At 36.3% G+C, this 10,286-nt stretch overlaps 1 protein-coding gene across 1 annotated transcript; it reads right to left on the bottom strand.

The window, feature by feature from the left end:
* Positions 1-5,350, bottom strand: LOC137713486 (E3 ubiquitin-protein ligase RGLG1-like). Its single transcript, XM_068452786.1, has 13 exons — positions 4,410-5,350; positions 3,045-3,240; positions 2,840-2,924; positions 2,616-2,756; positions 2,412-2,507; positions 2,210-2,307; positions 2,010-2,056; positions 1,824-1,929; positions 1,593-1,720; positions 1,322-1,376; positions 664-720; positions 475-584; positions 1-300 (listed from the first exon to the last, which is right to left on the bottom strand). Exons 2-12 carry the CDS (start codon positions 3,177-3,179, stop codon positions 492-494), a joined length of 1,041 nt encoding a protein of 346 aa, XP_068308887.1. The 5' UTR covers positions 3,180-3,240; positions 4,410-5,350; the 3' UTR covers positions 1-300; positions 475-491.
* Between the last annotated feature and the right edge of the window lie 4,936 nt (positions 5,351-10,286).

The raw sequence follows: 10,286 nt of genomic DNA, 5'->3' as shown, positions 1-10,286 counted from the left end.
TCAAATAGCAATAAGCAATCATATTGATGATACCTTATAGCAACCAACCCTGCTTTGTATCTCTTTGTAAAATCATTAGCCATGTACTTGATTCTATACACCCAAATTACATCCGATCTTGGAGGTTACAAAACGATGCCTATTATTGACACAAATATTCCTCTTTCATCGGTCTCCAACTACGTACTATTTGACTTTCGTGTAGTTTCTGCAACAATTCAATTACAAAACATGATCGTGTAAATGGCTGCTTCTGCATATTGGCAATAACTGAAGGGCTCGCCTGCATCCGAATCATGTCTGCACCAACAGATGATTTGTATAAGGAAAATTATGGCGAAAACGTTCTCTCCGATTAGTATGACCAATAAAACTGTTCAACAGCATGTAAATGAACACTTGAAAACACAGTAAGTAAAAGAAAGAAGCAAGCAATTGCATATGCATATAACAATAGATGGTAGACAATTAAACCTTTTCAGATCCCTATATCAATTTGTAATCATCAATTTGTAATCTTTGGTGCCCACAGGAATCCGACACCATGGACAATGATAAATCTTTGGTTTGCAGTTGCTACATATCTGCACCGAGGGGAAGAAAAATCAATGTCTTCTCAGCAATCACAACATATCTGTACTGAAAACTCAACTAAAAAAGCACCTGATGCCCGCAATACAAGACCATGTTCACTGAATTACCAGCGCACAGCGTACAATCCTGTACAAGACCGTACAAAATGTTATCCTAGTAATAAATCGTAGAATCATCGTAACATAAAGTTGCAAACACATGAAATTACCCATAAAAATGCACATAAAAGCTTCAAGGGTTTCAAATTCAACACAAGAGTCACAACTACAAAATTACAATCATCAAAGCACTAAATACTCGTAGTTACTACTTTCACATTTTGGTTACAGTACAAGGACTGTACAGAACAGAACAATAAAAAAACCAGTCAAACTATGCCGTACACAAAAGACCGGCAGCAACAATAGACCTAAGCTTAATCTCATGTGATGCCTGTCTTACAAGGTTTTGAATTCAACACAAAAGTAGCTACCACAAAACTATAAACATCTACATAGTAAATACTCGCAGTTACCACATTTAAGTTTAGGTTATTACTTTATTTTTCATGAGTACCCCTTTCATAAACACATCAAAATATATCTGCATATATTAAAATGAGCTTCTAATGTGCAATATGAGGTTTTTCACCTCCGAATCTAAAATTCCCTTGATAATACAAGTACCAGTTTCTTTAGAAGAACTGTGTGAACAAAATTTAGATGTGTCAGCTTAAAATTCTGTATACCTCATTCTCATTGGTAGAATTAACAGCAGGTGGAGCCCTCTTAAAAGTCTGACCACTGTTCATTTAAAAGAAAATATAATGAAAATGATGTCAACAGGTAATCAACAGCTTTTCACGGATAAGAAGTATAGAGAACATCGCGAGGGCAACCATTTGTTAAAATTGCCATTCCAACCACTGCCAGTTTTAAAAGAAGGAATTACACATGAAGAATGGTGTCAACAGGTAATCAAATGCTTTAACAGATGAGAAATATCGAGAACACTAGTACCCTGACATAGATAAGTTTCTTGTTGCGTTATACTGCGAAGGAATTTTCATCAGAGTTGCTTGTGTAAATTCGGCCTTCTTTTGTGAAGGGGGCACATTCTTTGTCACAATGTCCGTAAAATTCACAAACTACAAACAAAAGAGATGTTCTTTCCTATTCAGTATTTTCCAATAATCAATAAGCCAAAATCATGAGTAAGAAACAAGAATGAATGAAAGTCTGAGATCTTACATGGAGATTATCAAATGCCCGACTACGAGTAGAGTCACCAAGTCTCTTAATGCTGTCCCAGGGTCCATCACCAACACCAACTAATATAATTGATAGAGGGAGATTGCTGCAATAAAAGAAGCGTACCAGATCAAAAAATGCTTGGGCGAGCAAACATTTATTATTAAGACAAAGTTTACTACTCACCTTGCTTCAACAATGGCATCAATTGTCTTCTGCTTCTGCACACCAAGCTTTGTCACATATTATCAACACTTCAAGTTAGTCACAAATCATAAAATGCAGAAAGCAAGCATGCGTTTTGAGCTAAAAACAAGTTGATTTATAGCATGACTGGCCCTCTTGTTGCATGTTCAACTAAAGAAAACGATATTTAGGTAAAATACCTGACCGCTCGTAATTATCAACAGGACATGGAATTGGCCACCACTCTTCTCAACGATAGACATGGCCATTTGAATTATAGGTGCAAATGAAGTTGGACCTGCCAGAAATAAGAATTACGAAGAATGACTAGTTAGTGAATATAAAGACTTCTTGAACAATAAGAAGAATAAATATACCTAGGATGCAATGCAACAGTAAAACCTGCAAGTTGTAGAAAAGGAACAATTTTCCTGTAGGTTGTCAATACTTCCTCAAATCCATTGCAAAGTCTGCCATCCGGATAAAAACTGAAGACATCTTCATCATGGGTTGTCGCTGAAAGTTAGAAAAACAGTGTTTCTCGACCCGATATTCCAAAGAATAAAATTGTAGAGAAACAAAGGTAAGTAATCATTTAATAATTACCATCTCCAAAGCCAAAACATGGAATTGAGTTATCCTCATCGAAACCAGCCAAGGTTTCTCCAATAATGGATATCGCCTGTTCATAGGGATTTGGACAATCCCCAATGTGGTGCAAGCTTCTTCTGTTAAATGACCTTCCAACTATTTACAGAACAAATTTCAGCATGTTTCACTGCTGCAACACACAGCATAGTACATATATTTCAAGAGATTGAAGGCTAAACCTGTCCACTCATTGCTCTTTGTGAAATCTATACCCACAATAAGATTGGGAGACTCGAGACTAGCATGTTCAAGAGCCTGAGTCACCTGCAATCAGAAAAATAAACAAATTTGCGTCAGCAAAACTGAACACTTATGGCAAGGTAAGGAAATCTCAACAACAAAGGGAAGCTTGCAGAAAATACTGCATTACAGTGCCAATCTTACCTCAATCGGGGAATTGTAATAGCTCTGAGTTTCTTCAGAAGCTGGCAAATGGGCTTGGGGATATCCACTCTTTGAAGAAGGCCTTGATTGAGACGACTTTGCCCTCCCCCGCATTGTTGAAATGCATCCACCCATTACCTCAACTCTCAACAGAAATTCTCCAATTCTGGACCGGCAATCACAATGCAGGAGGAACCTACCACAAATCAAAACCCAGAAAGATGAAAAACTTGAATCCAAAGCTGCAATACACACAAACACAAGCATTGACGAACATTTGACTAATTTTAGGCTAAAACAACATGTTCAGGATTGGACCCCAAAATTTTCAAAAAATTGACAGATTCCTAAAGATATTGAATTACAGATTCTATTCATTGACAGACATATGCCTTCTCGGTTAAGTAATCTCCAATTAGCAACATATACTAGACATCCAAGTACCATAATCCGACTCGGGGATAGGATTTACTCTGTAAACCCACCCTCTGAACGAAATGAATTTTGCCCCTGAAACGGTGGCCTCGAAATGCATCCCCCCATTAACTCAACTGTCCACAGAAATTCCCCAATTTTAGAGAAAACACTCTTCCTGTCACTTCACAATGCAGAACCCACCACAAAACCAAGAAAAGGAAAACCTTGTATCCAAACAAGAATTCACAAAAACACACACGCTCCAATTTCAGACGAAGCACCCTTCCCGTCAGTTCACAATGCAGATCCCACCACAAAACCCAGAAAAAGAAAACCCTGAATCCAAACTGCAAGTAACACACTCACAAACATACAGACTGGTCATATAGAATTCCAGATAAGGGAAGCTTACGAAATCTCCTTGAAAATTTGTAATTTTCTTGCAAACCAAACACCAAAGGTAGTGTTGGATATGATTGATTCATGTTTTACGTAATCTCCAATTAGCGACTTAACCGATGAGATGACTAAGAACTACGTGGCCTGTAGATAATTAAGGGCAGTCAGGATGCGGCTTTATCATAAAGCCAGTTAGGATGCTTTTCCGGGTGGCCAAAGTCGGAGCCAGGACGGTTTTCTGGGTGGCCTACAGCTCCGAACCAAAGTCAAGATCTGTCCGAATTTCAACAGAACCTCATCAAAGTTTAAAAGGTTGAATTTTCATTACAAATCATAAAGAAACAGCATAAGTGTAAGCTTTAGCTTCCCAAAAAACAAAACCACAGCACAATATACAACATATCATTCAATCACATATCATATAAGAACATCGATCCTTCAGTATCCCAATTAAATCAAAACATAGAATTCATCACTTCGATCTTCGATCAGTGATTTGCTCAATCTTAATTTCTATAAGTAGAAAATTTTGAAGCGATAAATATATACCTTTTTCACTTGGACTAATCAGCCAAAAACAGCAGTTAACGATCGAGTGTGATGGAACACCGAACACGGCCCAAAACCCTGTTATGTCCTCTTCCGTGGTTTCGAATTTTTGTCCGTCGGGGCAATGTGGACAATATGCATGCTTTCACGGTGCTGCAAAAGCAGGGGAAAGATCTTCAGGCCCACTATCCTTCCCCTTAAATGATGACACGTGTAAATTCCTGTCTTCGTAAATTACGCATTCCAATATATAGGGCACGTACAAGAAAAACCTTTGCGAAGAAGTTCACCGTCGGCAGTAGCCCACCTCCCTTCCCACGTCGCTGCAGTTCATGTCCTCCGCCAACGAAAGAGAGAGAGGAAGGGGACTCTCGCTCTGTTGTCTGCATTGGGTGGAGGTCAGGAGGGCGGGGGGAGGGGTTTGGCGGCGTCAGCTCCGATTCCGGCAACACACTCCACATTCCCAGATCTGGAATCTTTCTCCCTCCTCTCTCTTTCTCCCCTCCGGATTGGTTTCTCTCTCTATATTCCTAGGATAAGGTATTAGTGGAGAGAGATACTTCGGCAACGGGTAATTAAGCGGCAGATTCAGTATAAACTGGGATTCATTTTTCCTTTAAGTGCTTTCGGCCCTGGAAGATAGAGAGAGAAACTGAGATAGAGGGAAGCGAGAGAGAGAGAGAGAGAGAGAATTCATATCAGTAGAGGGGGAGTAATCCGGTTGTCCGTGCTAGCGGCTGCCGTTTCTGTTTCTGGTCTTGAGCGGTAAAAAGGGAAGTTCATTACTTATCGGGTAAAAAGCGGTACAGATAGGTTTGTTTTGTTTTTTGTGAAAGGCGGCACAGAAAGGTTCAACTCAATACAACTAATTTTGAAGAGTATATCAAGAGCAAATGATATTTATAATATAGGTAGTTAAAACTAATGCATTTGTGATATAGGTAATTAACGACAAAAAAAATCTAGGATATAGATATATTAAATAAGTAAAAAGATAAGGTAAATTGCATTCTACTTCTTTATATATATGTTCAACGGCCTTTTATACAATATTTTAACACATTACAATCTTATACATCTATTTATTATTTCATTTCAATGTCATATATAGGGGTGGGCACGGGCCGGACCGGGCCGAAAATTGAAGGAACCAAACTAGACCCCTTGGAAAATGAAACAGGGTGGGCCGAGCTGGGTAACAGAAAAATAAAAGTTGGAACCTAGACCTAACTCGGTCCGTTTAAAACGGGCCGGTTCCTACGGGTTCGCTGGTCCACGAGTCATTCTCCCTGTTGTGCTTTCTCTTGACCTGCAACAAGCAGCGAACAGATCTATGAAGCTTCAAGAAATTTCAAGTTCCCAGGTCCCTACATGCATGTTTGAGCTCAAATTCTTGCAAATAACAACAACCCATATATCCAATCACCTACAAAATTAGCAAGAACCCAAAAAACACATATATAATAATGCAATCTTCAACCTAGATTAAAAAAAACAATTCAATTTTGATATGAGCGAGCTTCATACAATAGTAGGTACTACACACTGGAAATTTCAAGATGGATCGTCATATTTGAATACTTTTTGTTTGAAGATTTGGCTTTGAGATGGATCGTCATGGTCGTCAGAGTTGATAGGGGCTGAGGAGGGAGCTCAGCTATTTAGAATTCAGTTAGTCTTGGAGACTGAGAGTTGGTTAATCTGGGAGAGAGAGATTGAGAGGGAGGAAAGTCTTCGAGTTTAAGAATCGATTAAGATGATATGGGAGAGAGAGATTGAGATGAGGAGAGTCTTCGAGTTTAAGTATCAACGAAGACGATCTAGGAGAGAGAGATCGAGAGGGAGGAAAGTCTCCAAGTTTAAGAATCGACGAATACGATAGAGGAATGACAAGAACCGGAGAAACCAAGAGAGGAATTGCAAAGACCTATGTGTGTGTGAGAAAGAATGAATGAATACATGTGTATATGGTCCGGGCCAGGGGCCCGTGTATACTCAGAAATTGGACCCGTCCCGCCCCGCCATATACTTAGACCCACCCTGCCCTGATCCTTTTCGTGTATTAAATATAAGGCTTCGCCCCGAACCAGCCTCAGACCGCGGGTCCAGGCCCGTTTGCCCACCCTTACTCATATACCTGTTAATGGATTCGTTAACTTGACCTAAAATAGTGATGTGGCAAACTTAAAACCTACATTTATGTTGAAGCGTATGTCACAAATACGTCACATAGGCACAAAGAAAAAAAAATTTAAAAAAAAATGTTTTTTTTTTTTTGTTAATAAAATTTTTTTATAAAATAAAATTCTATTTTTTATTAACAATCAATATTATCTACACGAATGGGCAGGGGGTAAGTTTTGCCTCACAATACGCTAACAATAATATGATTCAAATTCACATTTGACTATAATCGAATCTAAAATATCTCACCTACAAGTGAAGAGAATACCACTCCACCTTAGTTTAAGTGACCAAACTAAAATTCCTTTAAGAGTAAAATAATTTAAACTTTTTTTATAAAAACAATGTGAGTCCCACCCATCAAACATAGAAGGAGAAATTGGTTGGGTGGGCCTACAGCTTGTGTGTTTAGGGTGGGTTTTGGGGAAAAGAGATCTTCTCCGGATCTCTCTCCAAAATCCAGGGATCAAGTGATCCTGATCTTTGAAATTTAATTTAACGGCGAAAAACAGATAAGTTAGTAAAAAAATTTAAAAGCTATAATAATTTTTGGCAGTTTGATCAAATTTCAAAGGTTCGGATCACTTGATCCTTGGACTTTGGACGAAGAGATCCGGAGAGGATCTCTTTCCGGTTTTGGGCTCTCTATTTCCTAAGGTTATATTTTTGAGAAATTGAAAAAATGATGAAAATACAAATTCAAATGGTTGAATTAATTACTTTTCGAGATTTTGTTGATATTTCGTGAATATTAGATAGATTGATCAATGTGTGATGTCGTCATTATTTGATTTTGAGAAATTGATCGATGTGTGATGTCGTCGTTATTTGATTTTGATCATTTTATTAATAAGAATTTGTAAAATCCTTATGTCAGCCATTTTATCTCTGGCAATTATGGGCCTTCATTTCATTTTTATTGAGGAGAAAGAAATTCAAGCTCGGGTAATTTTAAAAAGGTGGGTCTATCATCACTCATAAAAATAATAGGAAAACATAGTCTGTTTAGGCAATAGCAGTACTAGGAAATTTTCACCGGATGGGTTAGCTTATAAATTTAATCTTTATAAACAAAGAAACTTGATACTATATTTTTTAGAATATGCTCTAGCTTAAGAAATTTTCACTAGATGAGCCGAGAATTTTCGTTATTAAACAAATATGTGTTAAATTTCAAACAAATCCAAACTTATACATGTACAAGAAGCGATGAGAAAAAAGATGTAACTAAAAGAAATTATTTGTAAACTGTATTATATAATTTTATATGGATTATGATTAATGACTAAATATATAATGGGGTACATTAAAAAATCAATAAAAATTACGTGTAAAATTTTAATTTTTTACGGAAAGCTCTTAACATGGCTACGCCATTGCGGTTAGGAGCGGCAAGACGGCAAGACGGCAAGAGTGTGATCCTATAGAAAGAAAGATAAATAAAGAATTTGATGAGCAACTTGGTTGAGATTGGAACCGCCACATTCATTCAATAGGAATTATGCTGTTGCTGTCATTCTCCTACCATAAAAGGGATTTGCAGACTTTGTATTGGATCATCATGATTTATTTTAGGTTATCAATGAAGATAGCATGCTATGCATGCATTACGTAGCGCAAAAATGGGGAGAATAAGAAAGAGAGTTTAATGTTAATTGGAGATTTTTAGTGGGCTTTGTTTTGTCGAGGTTCTTGCTATCGATCAAGGTGAGTGATTTATATAATGTGTTGCAAAATTTTTTATTTATGATAAATGAAAACCACGAACTATCGTGGGGTTTCTCTATTTCAGATCTTAATCTATTTTCAAGTCAAGCATATTAGATTTGTTGAAATGCTTTTAGAGTTATTATATATGGTGATATGTGGATTATTTGAAAATGTTCATGGAGCATGAGAACTTTATTGTTGCGTTATTCCGATTGATAAATGCAAACGGCACACAGGGATTAGGGCGGAAATGTCATTAGGGGTCACATGGTGAGTTACATTTGATGAAGGATATAATTAACACGTAAAGAGATGATTTGATATAAGCTCTCACTGGGCAACGATGGTTGTTGCTCAGTCCTCATCTAATGAGTTGTTTGGCAAGACAAATGCTTGATGAGGAATTTAAGGGTTTTATTTTTTATTTTTGTTGTAAACCCTATAAAAAGTTTTGGAGTTATTAATATACAAGTTTTATTTTCTTTATTTTTTTGTTTATTTGGACATTGGGCACACGGCTACTTTTTTTAACTAATCTCAAGTGTGGGGCATGACAGAATATACTCTCAAACTCTATATAAATGTAACCCACACCATCATAGTAAAAACAAAAACGACATCAAACGTCGACGTAGTCCAATTTCAAGCGAACCACGAAACATTTTGGGTTCTTGTGAGTTGATCCAAATGAATTAGAAGAGAGTTCTTCCACCAAATAGAAATGCTAAACACATTTTCTTTTGCCTCATTTTTTTATTTTTAGTAGTAGGATTGTAGATGTTGGCAAGCATGGCAGTGATGCCACCACTTTCATGAACTTTTTATTTTCTGAAAAAAAAAAAATCACTTTGAAAAAAGCCAACCTTTCTTTAATAAATGTAAAATACTCTTCTTTTTCAACAAATTTTGTTTTTTTTTTTTTGGTTAAAAATCAAGGCAACTTTATTAATATTTTATTTGCATTTCAAATGTCATCTTGCACAGTTACACTAATCTCCATACAAATTTTCCTTCTGCTTTTACACATAACGACTTTTTTTTTTATTGTCGATAACAGTTGTCTTAAATTTCGGCATTCAAATTCTTTTTGCGACTTGTCACCAAAAGGCACAAAAATAAATACCCAAACATGTCTTCCCTGTTAACTGTTAAGCCTCTTTCCAATAAAAGAGAGCACATCAGCTACAAGAGCTCATCCTTACCTGGTTTCTGGGACTCGACTGCACACCCTTTTTCTCAACTGCTATGTGCAGTTATAAAAAGTAAACTGTGGTTTGACGTCCTAAACAATTATCCCAGTTGAAATTGATCATGTGAATTATTTTTTTGGTAAATTAACTCCTTGAACTATTTAAAATCAGCCAATTAACCCTTTGCCGTAGACTTCATCCACTATTCCGTCAAATTCAAGGACAAATGTATCTTTTCATCATCCATTCTTACTTATATGTTATAACTATTGATAAAATAATGACACATGGACATGAAATAATTCAAAAACTTATAGCATAATAAGAAACTTAAAGAAACGAAACATTTACATAAGGACCATTTCATATTATCATTACACATCCACATGTCATAATTTTATTGGTGGTTATAAGTGACATGTAAAGATCGATGATAAAAAGATTAATTTGCCCTTGAATTTGGCAGAATAATAGACATAATCTAATGATAAGGGGTTAATTAGCTTATTTCAAATAGTTCAGTGGGTTAATTTCAACTGGAGTAAGAGTTTAGAGGGTCAAACGACAATTTACCCTTTAATAAATCATGATTTTTAATTGTCGCAGCCCACCTGTCAAATAAAAAGTCTAAATCTTAAAACTGTTTTTAGGGAAATAAGAGTTAATAAGTATAAAATAAACTTATCAATTTAACCAATACTAAATTTAATAGTAATAACTTAAAACTTTTATACCTGTTTTACTTTATTCATTTGAAATTTTAAAGACTAGAAGTCTAGAATAAAAACTATAA

This window comes from Pyrus communis, chromosome 13, assembly GCF_963583255.1.
Source record: "Pyrus communis chromosome 13, drPyrComm1.1, whole genome shotgun sequence".
Taxonomy (NCBI): Eukaryota; Viridiplantae; Streptophyta; class Magnoliopsida; order Rosales; family Rosaceae; genus Pyrus; species Pyrus communis.
This window is presented reverse-complemented; position numbering and strand designations above follow the sequence as displayed.

Coding starts and splice junctions, on each gene's coding strand:
- LOC137713486 (XM_068452786.1), bottom strand. CDS start 3,179: ATGGGTGGATGCATTTCAACAATGCGGGGGAGGGCAAAGTCGTCTCAA. Junction 2,925..3,044: donor ATTACAATTCCCCGATTGAG/GTAAGATTGGCA, acceptor TTCTGATTGCAG/GTGACTCAGGCTCTTGAACA. Junction 1,721..1,823: donor GGGCATTTGATAATCTCCAT/GTAAGATCTCAG, acceptor TTTTGTTTGTAG/TTTGTGAATTTTACGGACAT.